Genomic DNA, 22580 nt, shown 5'->3' on the forward strand with positions numbered 1-22580 from the left:
TTTATATAACTAATAGTGGCAACAAGAGTAATTTTACTGAAAATAATTAAAAGCTGCTATAGAGTCACTAGGTTTTTTACTCATATCCATAGAAATAGAAATAGACAAATAAGTTTTAGAAACTTTATGTCAGGGACACCTGGGTGGGTCAGTGGTTGAGCGTCCACCTCTGGCTCAGGGCATGATCCTGGGGTCTGGGATCGAGTCCTGCATCAGGCTCCTGTGGGAATCTTGCTTCTCCCTCTGCCTATGTCTCTGCCTCTCTCTGTCTCTCTCATGAATAAATAAATAATATCTAAAAAAATTAAAAAAGAAACTATGTCAACAGATATCCTATGATGAGCATAACAGCTTCTAGCACAAAGCTTGGTATACAATAAACCCTGAAGTAGTGATAACTATGGTTCTTGCAAATTATGCTGTTTCTGATAATGATGATAATTAAGAAAGTCAATAGTGAGGCTCCAGAAAAGTGAACAATCTTTGAACCTCAATTGTTAAAATTTACCCAGAATATTATATCTCTAAGTCAGAAAAGACTGTTTTTTTAAGATTATTTATTCATTTATTTATGAACAACACTGAGAGAGAGACAGAGACTTAGGCAGAGGAAGAAGCAGGCTCCTTGCAGGGAACCCAATGTGGGACTCAATCCTGGACCCTGGGATCACGACCTGAACTGATGGCAGTTGCTCAACTGATGAGCCACCCAGGCGTCCCGACATACAGAATTTTTAATAGCTGTTCTTATGAAGTGTATATTTGGTTAACAGCTAGCTAAATTAATTTCAGCTGGTTTATTACATCTCTGAACAGCTGAGGTGAGTTTTTAAAATGTGTATAGAAATCTAAATATTTGGGAACACAGTATATTAGATAGGCATATTTAAATTTTAGCAGCAAAGCATCTGTTAAAAATTGCTGTCTTTGATGGATCTTATCTAATAAAACTAGAAAATTGCCACAGTGGTTTCTGAAATTTTACCACCATTAGCATATTCATTTATTTCTACATTGGTATCTCCTTGGATAGCAGACAATAGACAATAAGGCTCCCTTTCCAGGTAACTATGTGTGATAGCTATTCCATAGTAGCAATAACTTGTTTTCTTTCTGTATTTTCGTAAAAGAACTCCTGGATCCTTTTTTTTAAGATTTTATTTATTCATGAGAGACAGAGAGGCAGAGACATAGGCAGAGGGAGAAGCAGGCTCCCCGCAGGAACCTGATGTGGGACTTGATCCCTGGACCTGAGATCATGCCCTGCGCCGAAGGCAGATGCTCAACCACTGAGCCACTCAGGTGTCCCCCTTTGTTTTTTTTTAATTGTCTGAAAAAGGAATCAAAAGCATTACTTTCTCAGGGATTGAAATGGCAACTACATACTTTGAAACCACTGAAATCTAGGTATATTTATGAGTTATTTATATATTATGTATTTATAAACAGAGATGGCCTATAAAAATGTAGTTTTAAATATTCTTAGTATTTTTCCCCTAACTTGTCATAATTATCATTGAAGTGAAAAATCTTTGGATTTCAATCCATTTACATAGTTTCCTAACTCTATGACCTTAGTTAGATTAATAACTTCCCTGAACTTTCCTTTCTTCCTTGGGCTATTGTGAAAGTTGGATCTATATAAAGTGTTTAGTACAGGGTCTATGACATAGGTATCTATTAAATATTAGCTATAATTCATACTATTATTATAACTTCTCAGTCCTGCCTTTCTCTTCCTCTTTTCTAATGGCTTTGTGGAAATTAACTATTTCTTACCTATTTCCTGAAAAGTGGGTCAAATTATTCTGCCCTATAAATATTATGCAATGCATATAATACTTTGGGAAATATTAAGCTCTACAAAATTGGTGGTGAACGTAATATTAATTATAATAATCTTGGTTTTTCAAATTTTAATCTTTTTGAAGTAGCTACTTTTCATATTTTAGTATAAAATAATCTGTAGGAACAATGAAGTCTTCCAAATAATGTCATAGTGGCAGAGAAATAACATGAGTATCGAATAAATTAGGTAGACCTTGGCAATTCTATACTCAATATAGCTGAATAATGCTGTTTCTTTGAAAAATTATTTGGTAAAAATGTAATTTCTTAAATTGATAATTCTGCTTTATTAATTTTTCAGTATGGAAAGCACAACTCTGGGTTTTATTTCTTTCAGATCAGATAGGATCCATTTTTTCCTCAAATGTATCCTTTAATGTACTTAGAGAAGTATAACAAGGTGATTTCAGTTGAGCTTTACGATTCTAAAGTATATGAATACTCCGGAGAGCCATCCTAGGAGTCACATTTTGTTTTTCAGGCTCCAAATGTGACTTTGAAGCAGATAGCTGTGGTTGGTTTGAAGCAATTAGTGGTGACCATTTTGATTGGGTATGGAACTCTAGAAGTAACCTTTTGGCTGAATTTGAGCAACAGGCTCCACCTAGGGATCATACTCCCAACACAACTGAAGGTAATAAGCAAGGAGAGGCTTTTGTTCACCCTTGGTCAGGCCTGTTAAGAGAAAGATAAGCATTTAAAGCTCTATGTTACTGCAACAAATAGTGTGACAAATAGCTAAATAGTGTCAATTACGTTTATGTTGTTAGTGTGAAATGACTCCTTTAAGGGTGGTTGGGAGGGAGTATAGATATGCTTTTGGCTGAATTCACTTAAATTATTAACTTTTTGCATGATTTTCAACCTGGAGGTAGATACTAGTTTAGTTTTCATAAGAGCAAATTTGACTCATCATATTTATTGATTTTTGATTGTATAGTCTTAATTTTAGTCAGACACAGAGCTTAGTACAAGGTTAAGAGGCAGGTGCCTCAACTCAGTCGGCTAACTTACAATTTGTATTTGTATCTCAATAGGGCATTTTATGTTCATTCTGAAGAAAGCAGAAGCTTGTCACAAGTTGCCAAACTCCAGAGCCCAACGTTTAGCCAGGCAGGACCTGGATGAATACTTTCCTTCTGGTAAATACTAAAAACTGTGGTCAGCTACCCCAGCAACCCGGTGGTTGCAGGCGTACTTCTGCACTTGTTAGACTTTATGATTTGCCCTTGGTTTGCCTTTAAAAATAGGTACTGTTATATTTATACAATTAGCATTTTACTTAGAAGCACATTATCAGTATTTGTTGTGTTCTTTCTTTAGATGAAAGAGACTCTTTCCCTCCAACAGTGGATTATAATTTAATTAACTCTGTCTCCTCTGTTCTAGATGGAACTCCTTGAGAAAGGCTCCCAGGGTCCTGGAGCCAGAGTATGCACCTCAGCAGATAAGCTCTCACATATGAGCAGCAATGATTACTGCAAGAAATAAAGGCGTCCATTGTAGCTAATTATTAATCAACGGTTGACTGAGTAGAAGAGCCTATAAGTTAAATATTTAGTCTATGCAATAAATCATTTCCATTCCTTGTGTTTGTTCTTTTTCAGGTTTTATGACCATGGTCTGTCAGTGGGAGCAGCTGAGCTACAGCTACATGTGGAAGATTCCAACGACTCTACAGTACTCTGGAGAGTATTGTGTAACCAGGGCAACCAGTGGTCACAGGCCACTATTCAGCTTGGACGCCTTACTCAACCCTTCCATTTGTCACTAGATAAAGTCAGTCTTGGCATTTATGACGGAGTCTCAGCTATTGATGACATCAGATTTGAAAATTGTACCCTTTCTCTTCCTGCAGAGAGCTGTGAAGAGCCGGACTTTTTCTGGTGTCGACGCAGCAAGGCTTGCATAGAAAAACTTCTGTTATGTGATTTGGTAGATGATTGTGGTGATCATACTGATGAGGTTGACTGTGGTAAGTGCTTTGTTGTTGTTGTTGTTATTATTATTAATTATTATTATTATTTTGGTCCATCGTATTTTTACAGTGGAGATCTTGATTTGTTCACTGTTTTCTAGCCAATCAAGGCAAAGACAGGAAGCATTGTTCCAGAGTTGACGACCGTGATGAGTGGTTGATTAATCAGGTTACCGATATTTGTTATGTGGACTTATTAACTAGATACTATAGATAAAGTGCTAACCACAATGACTGAGTTTCAGATCTCATGGAATTTACAGTCTAATTGAGAAGTAGATATTATTCAAATATTGTTTTAAAAATACAAACTGGAAGCTTTGATGGGAGATACGGAGAGGAGTGCGGTGACTTTATAATAATGGTATTAAACTTTCTAAAGGAGATGACTTAGCTGAGATCTGAAAATAAAAAAGTCAAAGCATATATATGCAAAAGCCCTGATATGTGACCGTGTAGCAGATGGAGGCCAGCCAGTGCGGTAGGAGCGAGGAGGTGAAGGAGAGATAGGGTGCAGTATAAGGACAGAAATGTGAAGGAGGCCAGATTTGCAGATATTTATAGTCTATATTAGGAAAGTTTTTCTCCATTTGAGGGTTTTTAAGAAGGAAAGTGGTATAATAAAATTGGCATATTAAAACATGTCAGTGTAGATACAGAGTGATAAGTGGATTGGAGGAGAGTGGATTTGGGAGACCCATCAGGAGGCCATTGCGATAATCCACTGAGGAGGGGTGGGCAGCCTGTATCACAGTGGCAGTGATGGAGATGGAGGGACTGATGTTTGGGGAAATACTTAGGAGGGACATTTGATGATGTTTTGGCTATAGGGAGCAGGGAGTGCTGTGTCAAAGGTAAGTCTTGAGTTTCTGGTTTATTTTTATTTTTTTTTAATATTTTTTTTATTTATTTATGACAGTCACAGAGGGAGAGAGAGAGAGGCAGAGACACAGGCAGAGGGAGAAGCAGGCTCCATGCACCGGGAGCCCGACGTGGGACTCGATCCCGGGTCTCCAGGATCGCGCCCTGGGCCAAAGGCAGGCGCCAAACCGCTGCGCCACCCAGGGATCCCGAGTTTCTGGTTTAAATTACCAGAAAGTTTATGGTATCTGATGATTGTATACATTTTATAATTTAATAAACCTAGCACCAGGTAGTGCCCATTGCACTTGCTCCTGAAAATGAATCAGAAGCTTATAGCTGTTTTTTACTTCAATTACAAAATCAATCAGAAAAAGAATTTGCATCTTTCTTTGTCCAGAAATAGCAACAATTCTTAAAATTCAAGCTATATGCCTATTACATTGAGAGGCTAATTATAAACCAAAGTGAAGCCATAAAATGCTTGGTGCATCATAGGAAACACTGCATTAAGAAACTTCCATATAGGGATCCCTGGATGGCGCAGCGGTTTGGCGCCTGCCTTTGGCCCAGGGCGCGATCCTGGAGACCCAGGATCGAATCCCACATCGGGCTCCAGGTGCATGGAGCCTGCTTCTCCCTCTGCCTATGTCTCTGCCTCTCTCTCTCTCTCTGTGACTATCATAAATAAATAAAAAAAAAAAAAGAAACTTCCATATAAATTATTGTACAGCATGCTGCATATATGTGATCTTTGATACAGTCAGGTGGATTGAAGTCAGAATTACCATGCATCTCATTACACAACTAATTCTTTGAGTGGATATAAATAAAGTTGATAATTTAGACAATGGCTAACATAAGAAGTGTAACTTGTCCCCAAGGTAATTTATTTTTGCGGCTTTAGAAAGCTTTTTCATCTTTCTGAAGCTCTCCGAAGCCCACTCCTCAAAAAAAAAAAAAAAAAAAAAGCAAATTATCCTTAAAACTACTATTAACTTAGATGGAGTTATGTCAGTACAACTATAATAATCAAAATACTACTTGTGACTAAATATTAGTGAAAGAGAACAGTAGTGGTATCAGAGTGTCAGTTTCTCTCGCAGCTTTCCATATAAATGTGTTCCTGGATTCCATAGAAAGCATTAGGCATCCAGAAATCTATGTTTTATTTCCTAAATCTTCCTACGTTTAGAGATAGGGTTTTTTATTTGAAGGTGGAGCTACGTGCATTCCCTTTCAAAATAGAGATTGCCCGGGATCGAATCCCACATCAGGCTCCCGGTGCATGGAGCCTGCTTCTCCCTCTGCCTGTGTCTCTGCCTCTCTCTCTCTCTCTCTCTCTGTGACTATCATAAATAAAAAAAAAAAAAAAAAAAAAAAAAAAAAAGGGGATCCCTGGGTGGCGCAGCGGTTTGGCGCCTGCCTTTGGCCCAGGGCACGATCCTGGAGACCCGGGATCGAATCCCACATCAGGCTCCCGGTGCATGGAGCCTGCTTCTCCCTCTGCCTGTGTCTCTGCCTCTCTCTCTCTCTCTCTCTCTGTGACTATCATAAATAAAAAAAAAAAAAAAAAAAAAAAAAAAAAAAAAAAAAAAAAAAAAAAAAAAAAAAAACAAAATAGAGATTGAACATACAGTCAATATGAAGACAGGCAATATCAAAATCTGTTGGCTTTAGTGCCAGTTTTATGTCAAAAAACTTAGCAGCTTGACATTCTCCTTCTGCTCCACAGCCAAAGATTGACATCCGGAGAGTATGCTGTGGGTCCCCAGTTCACGTCACAGCTGGGCTTGATTAGTCACAAGTGAGGAAATATCAAACAAAAGCTCATCTCCCATTTGACATTTACTCACTGGGCTCCCATCATTAGTTCTAAGCTCCTGTTCCGTGGTTTTCAAAGACAGATGATTTGTTCTAGCCCGGCTGCATTTATCCACATTTGCTTATATTTATTGTTTCAGAATATTTATTCCCCTTTGGCACCAAGTGCATTTACTAAGATGAATAGTGAAAGGACAGCTGACATTTATATGTTTAAAAAATATTAACTTCGGTGAATGAAGCTAAAATGTAAAACTATGCATTAATTCTAACTCCTGTTCCTTCTACCCAAATAATGCTAAATGTTTTTATTCTAAAAACAAATCCTTGTTGTCAACAAAATGTTCACATCCTGAAAATGACTACATTACTATATTCTGGAAATTGTGGTAGATAAGCTAGGTGACGAGGGGCTAGTCAATCCTTTATAAGTGCTTTGAATTCTTCTAGTGCCTGGAAGGAGTTTTAAGCTTAAAAGCTCCAGCTCAAAGGAGCTGCAATCCAGTGAGAAGAAAAGACTGCCTCTCAGGAGATGCTGCCAAGAGCCCGCAGCACAACAGGAGGCATAAATAGAGAAGGAGAGAGGAGTGAGGTGTTTAAGGCAAGTGGGGAAGGTGGTGTATGCTAAGAAAAGGCTGGCCAGGGACAAACAGGAAGTTAATTTAACTTGGGAAAGGTAAAGCTTGAAAGAAGAGCTTAGATTTCAGTTTGGATTAAATGAGCATGTATGTACAGGAAGAAAATGATAAATTGCCATGGAAGGCAGAAGAATGGTCTTTCTGGCACTGATGGAGGGAAATGTGGAATTGGGGCAAGATGAAACCAAAGGGAGGAGTTTTTCAGCCTGAGGTCTGGAAAATGCTGGCATCAGGATCATGTTGATACTTGTTAAAAATATGGATTGCTCGGTCCCCCATGTCTAACCAGGTAGTGCTGGTATGGAGCTTCGCCATGGAGCAAGCAATTATGCTGTACACATCAGGTGATTCTGAAAGATTGGACTCTATTAAAGTATGACTCTTCAGTTCTGCATGTTAGAATCGCCAAGGGAGATAATGAATTATCTTGATGTTCAACCGCACTATTTGTGGCAGTTCAGTCAACATCTCCGGGGGGGCTGGGGGGGCTCAGTTGGTTCAGCATCCAACTCTTGATTTTGGCTCAGGTCATAATCTCAGGGTTGTGAGACTGAGCCCCTGTAGGGCTCTGTGCTCAGTGGAGAGCCTGCTTGAGATTATCTCTCCCTCTGTCCCCTGACCCCCCTTTTCTCTCTCTAAAATAAATAAATCTTTTTTTTTTAAATAAATAAATCTTTAAAAAAATAAATCAACATCCCTGAAGATAAGTTCTGGAACTTCATGTTTTTTGTTTTGTTTTGATTTTTAACATTCACTGGTGATTGGGACATTTGGCTAAGGTTGAAATCGACTGAGCCAGAAGTTTATAGTATTGAGTCAGCCATGGTGCCCTCATCATTTGCATAAAGTTATAGTGCTGGAAATGGTGAAGGATGGGTATAAAAGGCATTTGGAAAATAATGGCTGAAGTAATGCCCCCCCCCAGTCTATAAAATATTATTACTTGATATAAATCTAGGATTTATTCACTTTTTAAAAACTTTTAGTGTCGCATTTAAAAAACATTAAAATCATTAACCTTGGCAGGAGCCAAATATCAACAAGTATTCTTAATCATGTTTTTTGTCCTTAATTATTTTTTTGTTGTTATTTCATGCCAATTTCAGTACCTGAGTTCCAATGTAACTTTGAAAATGGAATCTGTAACTGGGAACAAGATACAGAAGACGACGTTGATTGGACCAGGAAGCACGGTCCAACTTCAACACTTAATACAGGGCCAATGAAGGCTCATACCTTGGGCACAGCTAAAGGACACTATCTCTACATAGAATCTTCGGAGCCACAGGTTTTCCAAAACAGAGCTACTTTCCTCAGCCCTGTCCTCAATGCCACCGATGCAGGGGGCTGCACCTTCCGCTTATATTACCACATGTTTGGAAAGCATATTTATAGGCTGGCCATCTACCAGTTTGGAGTAACACAAGAGACAGCTGCTGTGGCAGATATTTGGGAATCAAGGCAACAGATGGATGAGGCAACGCCTCAATCTTTCCAGCAGGAAGCCTTTTCAGGTATAGATAATGGCTTTCGTAATGTGTATTTAAGATGCATTCAGAATGTCTAAGGAATATGAAAGATCACTATATCCTTGAATTAAAAGCCAGTGGAATTTGGTCAGAGTTATTTGGAAGTACATTTATCATGCAATTAAGGTTGTGCCAAAGCATGTTAAGTTGCTTTCCTCTTTGACTCCCCCCAATAATCTGTGATTAAAATTTTTTTTTTAATTTTTATTTATTTATGATAGTCACACAGAGAGAGAGAGAGAGAGAGGCAGAGACACAGGCAGAGGGAGAAGCAGGCCCGATGTGGGATTCGATCCTGGGTCTCCAGGATCGTGCCCTGGGCCAAAGGCAGGCGCCAAACCGCTGCGCCACCCAGGGATCCCTGTGATTAAAATTTCTAAAGGTGGACACATGGCATTGGCAGCAGCTACAGGTCCCTCTGACTTTAAGTCATTTTTCTCTTGAAATAAAAAATCTGGAGGGAAAAAGAGTTTTGCGCAATATATGGTACTCTGCCAAATGTTCAGGTTCTAAAATCTGTGATTTTTAAATATTCCATCAGACTTTTCCACCTTTTATAGGTAAGCAGCAGAAATTCGAGAAGGGTGCATGCTGTGTTGGAGAATCACACAGCTACTCTGGGGCAGAGCCAGAGGTCTAGCTAGGTCTCCTCACTCGTGCTGAAATATTCTTTACTGTGATTCTCACCTACCTTCTCCTAAAAGGAAAACTTGGGGGCAGCCCGGATAGCTCAGTGGTTTAGCGCTGCCTTCAGCCCAGGGGCTGATCTGGAGTCCCGAGATCGAGTCCCACCTCAGGCTCCCCGTGAGGAGCCTACTTCTCCCTCTGCCTGTGTCTCTGCCTCTCTCTCTCTCTCTCTCCTCTCTGTGTTTCTCATGAATAAATGAATAAAATCTTAAAAAAATAAATAAAAGGAAAACTTGGAATGGTGGGTTTAAATGCTTACGTGGCTTTTAAGATTTTATGAAGGCAATTTCTATTATCTCTTGGATTCCCTTAGCAATTCCCTGAAGTGGGTAAGTCAGGATCTTTTTTATCAGTTTTACAAATATGAATAAAACATTTGGAGAGGTTGTTATTTATATCTGGCCAAATAGATGGTGCACAGCAGGATGGGGGGGGGGCTTGGAATGGAATCTGCAGTTTCCAATTAATTCACATTCATTCCCTTTCTAATATATCATACAGCCTGTCATGTGTAGGAGGGTCGAATATTCTTTTTCTCTTTGCTCCAATAGATCTAGATGTAATATACAGGGAGGAACTCCTTACCACTCCTGGCTAAACTTTTTTTTTTACATGTACTGAATTTCTCTGTTCCCTTATTTAAAGCGCTGTTTCAACCTAAATATCTTGAGAGCCATGATAGAGGGGCGTCTGGGTGGCTGCATCAGTTAAGCATCTGCCTTGGGCTCGGGCCATGATCTCAGGTCCTGGGATCCAGCCCTGCATTGGGCTCCCGCTCACTAAGAAGCCTGCTTCTGCCTCTGCCTGCCACTCCTCTTGCTTATGCTCTCTTTCTCTGTGTCAGATAAATAAATAAAAGCTTTTTAAAAAGCCATCATAGATATACGTTGTATATGACTCACTAAAGAATACATTGAAATGGGTGATTTGTCCAGATAGACACAGGCGGAAATTATGAGAACTAGTCTGCTATATGTAGAGTGTTATTTTGCTGTTCAGCCATGTGGCAGGTGCATGTAATCACAAGAAATGAAATGGAAGGAAGGTTCTTCGACTTTTATTTAATAATGGATCACCCACTTCAAATTTAATCAGATGAATTGTAAGTTGGGTCAAACTAGTATCCTTCTGATATTTACTCAAGAGTTGGTTGCCAGGAGAAAATCACCTTGGCAAGGGAGCTGTTTCGCATTCAGATGAACAGAGAACTAACCAAGGAATCCTTTAGTTATGAATCAAAAATATAGAAATTGGTGTGTGGAACCAATTTTGGGTTATACATGCAGTACTCTGTTTTTATCCAATGGTTCTTCTAGGCTTTATTTTTTTCCAATGACATTCAGGCTTGAGAAGGTAAAATCAGATTGTGCTTGTGGTGTAGTTAAGATAATAAAAATTGGGTCCAATTTCAGCGACCAGAGATATTCCTTCATTGAATAATAAGTATACAGAGTTGTGGTGAGAGCAGAAATAACCAAGATTTTACTTAGCTGTGATATTGTAGGTGAAATTAGCTAGTGTCAGTCCAGCAGGTAATGTGCTCATTAAATGTTTGTTTAAAAGAAAAATCCAAGGATTTTTCAGGAGCTATGTATGTATATATAGTTGACACACAAGGTTACATTAGCTTCAGGTGTACAACATAGTGATTCAACAAGACTATATATATATATATATGTTTTTTATAAATATAAATATATATATATATATTTTTTAAGACCATATATTATACTATGTTCACCACAAGTGTAGCTACGGCCTGTCCTGACACACTGCTCTTACACCATCTTTAACTGTATTCTTCACGCTGGGCATTCATTCTTATGGCCTACTCATTCAATAACTAGAAGTCTATATCTCACACTTCCCTTCACCATTTTGCCCAACACCCCACACTCCTCTCCTGTGACAACCACCAGTTAGTGGTCCGGATTTATGCATCTCATTTTGCTTTTTGTTTGTTTACTCATTTTTAAAAACTTCCACTTAAGTATTTGTCTGAGGTATTTCACTTCACACGATACCCTCTAGGTTAATCCATGTTTTCTCAAATGGCACACCTCCTCCTTTTTATGGCTATATGATATTCCGTGTGTGTGTGTGTATGTATATACATAATACTTTCTAATCCATTTGTCTATTGGTGGGCATTTAGTTTGCTTCCATATCTTGACTATCACAAATAATGCTGTGGTAAACATATGGGTGCATACATCTTTTCAAATTAGTGTTTTTGTGTTTTGGGGGTAAATAATAGTGCATTATTGGATCATAAGATATTTCTACTTTTAAGCTTTTGAGCAACCTCCATACTCTTTCCACAGTGGCTGCTCCTCTTGCATTCCCACCAACAGTGCAAGAGGGTTCCTTTTTCTATATGTCCTGCTAAAACTTTTTGTATCTTGTATTTTTGGTTTTAGCCATTCTGACAGGTTTATAGTGATATCTCATTGTGGTTCTAATTTGCGTTTCCCTGATAATTAGTGATGTTGAACATATTTTCATGTGTCTGTTGGCCATCTATATGTATTTGGAGAAATGTATGTATGTCATTTGCCCATTTTTTAATTGGATTGTTTGGCTTTTTTGGTATTAAGTTGTATAAATTCCTTATATATTTTGGATATTAATACTTTATTACATATATCATTTGTAAATATCTTCTCCCATTCAATAGGTTGTCATTTTGTTTTGTTGATAATTATATTTGCTGTGTAAAAGCTTTTTATTTTGACGTAGTCCCAATAGTTTATTTTTGATGTTGTTTCCTTGCCTCAGCAGACATATCTAGAAAAATAGTGCTATGGCTGATGCCAGGGACATTACTGCCTGTGCTCTCTTCTAGGGTTTTTATGGTTTCAGGTCTTATGTTGAGTTCTTTAATCCATTTTGAGTTTGTGTGTGGTGTTAAAAAGTGGTCTAATTTCCTTCTTTTTCATGTAGCTATCCAATTTTCACAGCACCATTTATCGAAGGACTATCTTTTCTCCATTGCATATTCTTGCCTCTTTATTCATAGATTAATTGACCATTTAATCCTATGTTTGTTTCTGAACTCTCTCTTTTGTTCTTTTGATTTATGTGTTGATTTTTTGTACCAGTACCATAGTTTTTTTATTAGTACAGTTTTGCAATATATCTTGAAATCTGGAACCATGACACTTTTAGCTTTTGTTACTCGCTCTCAAGATTGTGTTGGCTATTCAGTCTTTTGTGGTTTCCTACAAAGTTCAGTATTATTTGTTGTAGTTCTTTGAAAAATACTTGGGATTTTTCTAGTTCCGTAGACATGTTAAATTGTTTATTGGAGCTTTATTTTGATTCTTGAGGTAGGCTGATATCCCTATATATTTCTCTCTTAGAACTGCTTTTGCTGCCTTCCCAAAATTTTGGACCATTGTGTTGTCATTTATATTTGTGTCTATGCATTTTGTTATTTCTCCTTTAATTACCCTGTTGACTGTTTGGTAGTATGTTGTTGAGTCTCCATATATTTGTGACATTTTCACTTATTTCTTGTGATTTGTTTCTAGTTTTATAGCATATGATCAAGATATTTATAATTGCCATATCCTCTTATGGATTAATCCCTTTATTATTTTGTAATGACCATCTTTGTCTCTTGCTACTCTCTTTGTTTTAAAGTCTGTCCTGTCTGATATAAGTATTGCCATCCTGGACTGTTTTGTTGTTGTTGTTGTTGTTGTTTTGCTTTTCCTTGTATGGTGAATTTTTTTTTAATCCTTCATTTTCAATCTTTATGAGTCTTTAGGTCTGAAGTGAGACTCCTGTTGGCATCTTTAGATGGATATTGTTTTTCTTTTCTTTAATATTTTACTTATTCATGAGAGATAAACAGATAGAGGCAGAGACATAGATGGAGAAGCAGGCTTGCTGTGGGGAGCCTGATCCAGGACTCGAACCCAAAACCCAGAGATCATGACCTGAGCCAAAGGCAGATGCTCAGCCACTGAGCCACCAACGTGACCCCAATGGATATTGTTTTTCTTATCCATTCTGCCACCGTTTTATCTTTTGATTAGAGCTGTTAGACCATTTACATTTTTTTTCATTTTTTTAACCCTTTATTTTTTATTTTTTAATAATAAATTTATTTTTTATTGGTGTTCAATTTACCAACATACAGAATAACACACAGTGCTCATCCCGTCAAGTACCCCCCTCAGTGCCCATCACCCATTCACCCCCCACCCCCGACCCTCCTCCCCTTCCATCACCCCCAGTTCGTTTCCCAGAGTTAGGAGTCTTTATGTTCTGTCTCCCTTTCTGATATTTCCCACACATTTCTTCTCCCTTCCTTTATATTCCCTTTCACTATTATTTATATTCCCCAAATGAATGAGAACATACAATGTTTGTCCTTCTCCGATTGACTTACTTCACTTAGCATAATACCCTCCAGTTCCATCTACGTTGAAGCAAATGGTGGGTATTTGTCGTTTCTAATGGCTGAGTAATATTCCATTCTATACATAAACCACATCTTCTTTATCCATTCATCTTTCAATGGACACCGAGGCTCCTTCCACAGTTTGGCTATTGTGGACATTGCTGCTAGAAACATTGGGGTGCAGGTGTCCTGGCCTTTCATTGCATCTGTACCCTTGGGGTAAATCCCCAGCAGTGCAATTGCTGGGTCGTAGGGGAGGTCTATTTTTAACTCTTTGAGGAACCTCCACACAGTTTCCCAGAGTGGCTGCACCAGTTCACATTCCCACCAACAGTATAAGAGGGTTCCCTTTTCTCCACATCCTCTCCAACATTTGTGGTTTCCTGCCTTGTTAATTTTCCTCATTGTCACTGGTGTGAGGTGGTATCTCATTGTGGTTTTGATTTGTATTTCCCTAATGGCAAGTGATGCCGAGCATTCTCTCATGTGCATGTTGGCCATGTCTTTGGTAGCATGGCAGGATACAAAATCAATGCCCAGAAATCAATGGCATTTCTATACACTAACAATGAGACTGAAGAAAGAGAAATTAAGGAGTCAATCCCATTTACAATTGCACCCAAAAGCATAAGATACCTAGGAATAAACCTAACCAAAGAGATAAAGGATCTATACCCTAAAAACTATAGAACACTTCTGAAAGAAATTGAGGAAGACACAAAGAGATGGAACAATATTCAATTCTCATGGATTGGTAGAAATAATATTATGAAAATGTCAATGTTACCGAGGGCAATTTACACATTTAACGCAATCCCTAACAAAATACCATGGACTTTCTTCAGAGAGTTAGAACAAATTATTTTAAGATGTGTGTGGAGTCAGAAAAATCCTGAATAGCCAGGGGAATTTAAAAAAAGGAAACCATAGCTGGGGGCATCACAGTGTCAGATTTCAGGTTGTACTACAAAGCCGTGGTCATCAAGACAGTGTGGTACTGGCACAAAAACAGACACATAGATCAATGGAACAGAATAGGGAACCTAGAAGTGGACCCTGAACTTTATGGTCAACTAATATTCGATAAAGGAGGAAAGACTATCCACTGGAAGGAAGGCAGTCTCTTCAATAAATGGTGCTAGGAAAAGTGGACATCCACATGCAGAAGAATGAAACTAGACCACTCTCTTGCACCACACACAAAGATAAACTCAAAATGGATGAAAGATCTAAATGGGAGACAAGAGTCCATCAAAATCCTAGAGGAGAACACAGGCAACACCCTTTTTGAACTCAGCCACAGTAACTTCTTGCAAGATACATCCACGAAGGCAAAAGAAACGAAAGCAAAAATGAACTATTGGGATTTCATCAAGATAAGAAGCTTTTGCACAGCAAAGGATACAGTCAACAAAACTAAAAGACAACCTACAGAATGGGAGAAGATATTTGCAAATGACATATCAGATAAAGGGCTAGTTTCCAAGATCTATAAAGAACTTATTCAACTCAACAGCAAAGAAACAAACAATCCAATCATGAAATGGGCAAAAGACATGAACAGAAATCTCACAGAGGAAGACATAGACATGGCCAAGATCACTTTTTAATAATAAAATAATTTTATGTCATGGTTATAACTGCATTCAGAAGTTAATTAAAAATTCATTTTCATGGTATAATTTTTAAATATGCTTTTCCTTTCACTATATTAAAATGAAAAAAATGTAGTTTTATTCTATTTCCTGCACAGATGTGTTAGACAAATCTAGAGGAGACATCAAAGAGCTTTCTGGCCTGAAAGATTGCAGAGATGGCCTTGGCTAGGCACATAATTTGTTAGGTTAGGCATGTGTTTTTGGAGCATCTACTCTGTGAGAAGAGAAAACTTAATCACACATGGAACCAGCATACGCAGAATTGATGTGTAATGCCTCGGGGAAAGTGTTATTTGCTGAAAGAGAGGTCCATTGGGAGGCTCAGGTAACTTACCAAGTCTTCAGGTCTATCTTGGGTGTGTATGTCTTTAATAATACTTGAAGAGGGGAACCCTGGGTAGCGCAGCAGTTTGGCACCTGCCTTTGGCCCAGGTCGCGATCCTGGAGACCCGGGATCGAGTCCCATGTCGGGCTCCTGGTGCATGGAGCCTGCTTCTCCCTCTGCCTGTGTCTCTGCCTCTCTCTCTCTCTCTCTGTGACTATCATAAATAAATAAAAAAAAAAAAAAGAAAAACAGAGGACCTTTCCATTTAAAAAAAAATAATACTTGAAGGGAGTCTTTACTTTTGGATGTTACTGGATAATACAAATGAACGAAGATAATACTATGGATAAAGACCACATACTGACTCTTTTTAAGAATTTAACTCTTTTTATTTCTAAAAAAATCTTTCCTTTTACCACAAAAGACGAAATTCATTTTTATTGTAGGAAAATGTTTAAATATAGGTAGAAAAGGTAAACCACATCAATGCTGCTTACACCCTCATGATAAAAACATTGTGTGTGTCTTTACAATCTACCACGTTGCTTTCAATTAATACAATAAATAAAAGCAACACTGTTTTCAATTAATTTGCTCATTTTTATATATAATTTTTAAACACCTATTCACCAATATTTTGTTTGGGCCAATAGTATTCCATCAAATGGATGTACCACCATTCACTAATTCAGTTCCTCACTATTGATTTAGGAGTTGCTTTCGATTGTACACAAATTTAAAGAGTCTTTACTGAACAGTATAGAGGTTTGCACACATTGCAAATTATATCCTAAGAGTAAAAGAAAATACAGAGTAGAATTTTTAATTGATATTAATTTTTAAACCATTTGATTGATGATTTTATTGTTTTAAATTTTTATTTATTTATGATAGGCACACAGTGAGAGAGAGAGGCAGAGGCACAGGCAGAGGGAGAAGCAGGCTCCATGCACCGGGAGCCCGACGTGGGACTTGATCCCGGGTCTCCAGGATCGCGCCCTGGACCAAAGGCAGGCGCTAAACCGCTGCGCCACCCAGGGATCCCTGATTTATGATTTTAAATTACTCTTCAATAATGTACCTTTTTTTCACAAGCAATACATGACTGTGTCTGTTTTTCTGTATGCTTCCCAAACACTGTCTAATTATTTTTTTCATTGTTTCAGTCTGAAAATATGGTTAAAGTAGGAGGTAACTGTATATTTTCTCCAATTCTTTAATGCTAAGCAGGTTGATCAAGTTCGTGTGCATGTGTGCCTTGTGTAGTTATATTTCTGTGTGTATCTATATTTCCTATTTGTGCTTTTTGCTTGGTTTTCAGTGTGTAATGCTTATTATTCTTCTTACTGACTTAATCTTTTAAAGCATCGAGGTATTTTTTTATTTGTTGTGAAAGTTGCAAAGATTTTCCCCAAGTTTTATTGACCTTTTATTAGTTTTTCATGTTTTCACCCTTCCTAGTTTTTAGGTTGTGCATAGTTATGTCTGCCAGGGTGCCCTTTATAGTTTATCTTTTTGTTATTTTTTCCAGAATGATATTTTTCATTAGGTTTATTGACACATGAATGACATATAACATGTAAATTTAAGGTGTACAATGTGATTACATTGTGAAATGATTACTACAGGAAGGTTGATTAACACATTCATCATGTCACAGCTACCTTTTTTTTTAGAGAATGTGGTGAGGACATTTAAGATCTACTCTCTTAGGAGCTTTCATATATACAATACATTACTGTTAACTGTAGTCACCATCCTGTGTATTTTACCCCTAGTAGTTATTTATCTTGTAACCATTTCCTCCATCTCTCCACGCCCTTCTCCCAGGTGACACCTTTTTATTGTCTATTTTTATGAGTTTGATTTTATAAATTCCACATGTAAGTGAGATCATACAGCATTTATCTTTCTCTGTCTGACTTATTTCTCTTAGCATAATGACTTCAAGATACATCCATGTGGTTCCAAATGGCAGGATTTCTTTTTTTTTTTTAAGATTTTATTTATTTATTTGATAGACCACAAATGGGGGCAGGGAGGGCAGAGAGAAAGGGAGAAGAAAGCTTCCCGCTGAGCAAGGAGCCTGATGTGGGGCTTGATCCCAGTACCCTGGGATTGTGACCTGAGCCAAAAGCAGATAGATGCTTAACCAAATGAGCCACCCAGGTGCCCCAAGATTTTTTCTTTTTTAGTATTCCTGTGTGCCCACACCTGTATTTGAATATATGTCGGTATTATGGACCATACTTTCTTAGTCCATTCATCTGTCAGTGGAGACTTAGGGTTCTTTATATGTCTTGGCTATTGTGAACCATGCTGCAGTGAACATAGGGATGCAGGCATCTCTTAAAGATACTAATTTCATTTCCTTTAGGTATATATACCCAGAAGTGGGATTGGTAGATCATATAGAGTATTTAATTTTTTGAGAATCTGTATTAAATTTTTTGAGAATCCTTCATACTGTTTTCATACCTACTGCACCAATTTGCATTCCCACTGACAGCGCAGAAGTATTTCCTTTTCTCCATTTCCTTTCCAACATATGTTGTCTTCTTGATGATAGTCATTCTCACAAGTGTGAGGTGATATCTTTTTGTGTTTTTGATTTGTATTTCTTGGTAATTACTGATGTTAAGCACAACTTCATGTACCTCTTGGACATGTGGATATCTTCTTTGGAAAAATATCAGCTCAGGTCCTTCGCCCCTTTTTTAATTGAATTATTTGGGGTTTTCTTTGTTTTTTTAAGTATCGAGTTGTAGAAGTTCCTTAAATATTTTGGAAATTAATGCCTTATCAGACATATGGTCTACACGTATTTTCTCCTATTCTTTGTGTCACCATTATTATTCTGTTATTAAGTATTTTGTTAATAATTTCTTTTGCTGTAAAGATAACTTTTTTAGTTTGATGTAGAGCCACTTGTTTATTTTTGCTTTGTTGCTTGTGCTTTTGGTGTTCTATGCAAAAACTCATTACCAAGACCAACATCAAGGAGTTTTTAACCCTATATTTTCTTCCAGAAGTTTTAATTATATTACATATGGGCTTTATTTTTGTCATGTTGCATTTTATGAAATGCTTTTATTATGCTTTTGCTATGAGGATTCTGTGATTTTTATCCAACGATATATTAATGTATCATGTTTATTGACTTGTGTTTGTTGAGCCTTCTTTGCATCCTAGGGATAAATCCCATCTTTGTGGCATACCATCCTTTTAATGTGCTAACTTTATTAACTAGTATTTTGTTGTGAATTTTTGCATTTATGTTCATCGGGCTATTGGGCCTTTAGTATCTATATGCCTTTTTTTTAAGATTTATTTATTTATGATAGACATGGAGAGAGAGAGAGGCAGAGAGAGAAGCAGGCTCCATGCACCGGGAGCCCGACGTGGGATTCGATCCCGGGTCTCCAGGATCGCGCCCTGGGCCAAAGGCAGGCGCCAAACCGTGCGCCACCCAGGGATCCCATGCCTTTTGTATCTGGATAGTGGAGGTCTTATAAAGTGAATTTGGGAGTATTCCCTCTTCTTCAATTTTTGGGAAGGATTTCAGAAGGATTGGCTTTGATTCTTTAAATGCACCAGTGTTTGGTAGAATCCATGAGTAAAACTATCTTGTCCTGGACTTTTCTGTTTTGGGAGGTTTTTGATTACTGATTCAATGGCTTTTCTCATATTTATTCTGCTCAGATATTGTTTTTTTTTCTTGCTTCAGTCTTGTTAGGTTGTATGTTTCTAGAAATGTACAATTTCTTCTAGATTATCCAATTCATTGGTATATAATTGCTTATCATAGTCTCTTCTGATATAAAAGATTTTATTTATTCATTCATGAGAGCCAGAGAGAGAGGGAGAGGCAGAGACACAGGCAGAGGGAGAAGCAGGCTCCATGCAGGGAACCTGATGTGGGACTCGATCCCTGGTCTCCAGGATCAGGCCCTGGGCCAAAGGCAGGTGCTAAACTGCTAAGCCACCCAGGCTGCCCTCTTCTGATATTTTGGAATGATGTTTCAATTGTAATATCCCTCTTTTATTGATAATTTTATTCATTTGAGTCTTTTCTCTTTTTCTTGGTTAGCCTAGTGAAAGCCTTGTCAATTTTGTGTAGTTTTTTAAAAAAAACTAATTCTTTAAAAAAATTTTTTTATTTTTGTTAGTCTTTTGTTTTATTCTTCTGTGTTTCATTTTTTTCTATTCTAATCCTAATTATTTTTTCTTCTGTTACCATTGACCTTAGTTCAAGCTCCTTGAGTTGTAAAGTTTGATTGTTTATGTGAGATATTTCTTTGTTTAATGTAGGTGTTTATGATTGTAAACTTTCCTCTTAGAACAGCTTTTAATGCATTCCATAAATTTTGGCATGTTATATTTCCATTTTCATTTATATCAAGATTTTTTAATTTCTCCTTTGATCCATAGTTTGTTCAGTAGTGTGTTTTGATTTCTATGTTTGTGAATTTCCCAACTTTCCTCTTCTTATTGGTATCTATATAGTGGTCAGAAAAGACATGTGATATAATTTTAATTTTCTTGAATTTGTTAAGACTTTTTTGTGTCTAAACATATGATCTGTCCTGGAACATGTTCTGTCTGCACTTGAGAAGGATGTGTATTCTGCTGCTGTTGGGTGGAATGTTCTATATATGTCTGTTACGTCTATTTGATCTATAGTGTTTTTCACATATCACTATCTAGTGTTGAATAACAATATATGATCATATAGTCATATGTTATATGCAATCATGTGTATATACAGTCAGATAACACTGTAGTGCTCTTTCCTTATTGATTTTCTGTCTGAGTAATCCATCAATTATTGGGTATGGAATATTAAAACCCTTCTTATTGTATTGTTGTTTATTTCTCCATGCAGCTCTGTTATTATTTGCTTTATATATTTGGATGTTCTGATGTTGGATGCATACATATTTGCAATTATTATGGCTTGTTTGTGAACTAATCCTTTTATCATTATACAGTGACATTCCTTGTCTCTTGTGACTATTTGAAACTTACTCTATTTCTGATAGAAGTATAGCCATTCCTCCTCTCTTTTGGTTACCATTTGTATGGAATGTTTTCTATCCCTTCACTTTCAATCTATGTGTGTCTTTAAAACTATAGTGAATCTCTTGTAGACAGCATATTGTTGGATCTAGTTTCCTGTTGTTTTTTTTTTTTAACCATCCCAGCCTCTCTAGGTTTTTGGATTGGAGAATTTCATCCACCAATGTTAAAGTAATTATTGATAGGTAGGGCCTTCCTATGGCCATTTTGTTAATTGTATTCTTTTCTTTTTTAACTTTTGTTAATTGTTTTTTTCTGACTGTTTTGTAATTCCTATATTCTCTTCTTTGTCCCTTGCTGTCTTATTTTTCTGATTTGATGACCCTTTGTGGTGGTGTGCTTTGATTCTTCTATCTCAATACTTTGCTCATCTACTACAGGGTTTTTCTTTGTTAGTGCCATGAGGCTTATGTACCCTATCTTATAGTTTCAGCATTCTCTTTTAAACCAATAATAGTTCACTGTGGGGCTTGGATGGGTCAGATGGAAGTAACTGAGGGCAGGAGGGGCTTACTGTTAGGGTCTCTAATTTGGTGAGGCTTCTGTCTCTTCTCTGAGATAGGAGTACTCCTGGCTGAGCTCTTTGGTTAGGTGAGCCTGCTGACTCAGCTTGGCATTCAGATTGGGCTGCTTGCTGGCTGGCTCCCTGGTTGAGTGGCTATGTATTGGCTTCATAGTCAGGTGGAGCCATTAGCTGGATCAGCATTCACCTCTGGTGGGCTGGAGTCACAGGCAGAGTGGTGCTACTAGTTTTTACTTTGCTTATGAGTGGGGCTGCAGGCTGGGTCTGCAATTGGCCCTGGTAGGGTGAGAGTACAGGCTGTGCCCCCAATCCAGATGTGCCTCTGGCATGACTCGGCATTCAGGTAAAGTCTCTTTGGGATTAGGGGGGGACCTCAGGCTGTGCTGAGCAATCAGGCAAGGCTGTGGGCTGGGTTCTAGTGCTGGACAGGGCCATTGGCTATGCTCTGTGTCCTGTATGTTGAGCTCCAAGGATATCCATGGTCACTATTGAGGTGTCCTGAATAAGAAGGGCTGTAGTCTCTGCTCAACAATTGAACAGAGCTATTGGGTTGGCTCTTTGTCTAGGTGAGGTCATAGCCTGGGCTGTGTGACCTCTCATAGATCATTGATTAGGCTCCTAGGTGAGGCAGTGTACCACACTGGGTGGGTTTGCTGACTTCCTTCCCTGTGTGAGCAGGCTGTAAGATGGCTCTGTCTATAGAGACCTTTGTTTTTTTGTTTGTTTGTTTTTGTTTTTTAAAGATTTTATTTATTTATTCATTAAAGACACACGGAGAGAGGCAGAGACACAGGCAGAGGGAGAAGCAGGCTCCATGCAGAGATCCCGACGTGGGACTCGATCCCGGGTCTCTGGGATCGCGCCCCGGGCCAAAGGCAGGCGCTAAACCTCTGCGCCACCCAGGGATCCCCGAGTTTATGTTTTATTCATTGTTGGTTCTTCTGAGCCTAGACACAGTGCCTAAAAAGCAGGCATTCCATTGCTAAACATTGAGCTGCATCAGAGTAGAAGCCAATGGGACCTAATCCTGTGGAGGCATCTTTCTGTCCAAACTCTGATGCCCACAGTAAGTCTAAGGAGGTCATATTTTCTTTTTCACCTATTTCCCTCTAGGCAAGACCTTCATTTTCCAGGATGCACTGTGTAGCTGTGTATGTCTTGAAATCTGAACAGTATCTATCTCTCTACTATGAAATAAAAGGCAAGTCTCAACTTAAGA

At 38.0% G+C, this 22580-nt stretch overlaps 1 protein-coding gene across 1 annotated transcript; it reads left to right on the top strand.

Annotated features, from left to right (window-relative positions):
- Positions 1-3466: 3466 nt before the first annotated feature.
- On the top strand, positions 3467-22580 carry LOC119878685 (MAM and LDL-receptor class A domain-containing protein 1-like). The gene is made up of 4 exons (XM_038589267.1): positions 3467-3566; positions 3623-3823; positions 8256-8663; positions 22475-22580. The coding sequence occupies exons 1-4, from the start codon at positions 3467-3469 to the stop codon at positions 22528-22530; spliced, it is 765 nt and encodes a 254-aa protein (XP_038445195.1). The 3' UTR covers positions 22531-22580.

The sequence above is a fragment of the Canis lupus genome, unplaced genomic scaffold (genome assembly GCF_011100685.1).
Source record: "Canis lupus familiaris isolate Mischka breed German Shepherd unplaced genomic scaffold, alternate assembly UU_Cfam_GSD_1.0 chrUn_S1825H2022, whole genome shotgun sequence".
NCBI classification, from domain to species: domain Eukaryota; kingdom Metazoa; phylum Chordata; class Mammalia; order Carnivora; family Canidae; genus Canis; species Canis lupus.

Coding starts and splice junctions, on each gene's coding strand:
- LOC119878685 (XM_038589267.1), top strand. CDS start 3,467: ATGGTCTGTCAGTGGGAGCAGCTGAGCTACAGCTACATGTGGAAGATT. Junction 3,567..3,622: donor TGTAACCAGGGCAACCAGTG/GTCACAGGCCAC, acceptor ATTTGTCACTAG/ATAAAGTCAGTCTTGGCATT. Junction 3,824..8,255: donor TACTGATGAGGTTGACTGTG/GTAAGTGCTTTG, acceptor TGCCAATTTCAG/TACCTGAGTTCCAATGTAAC.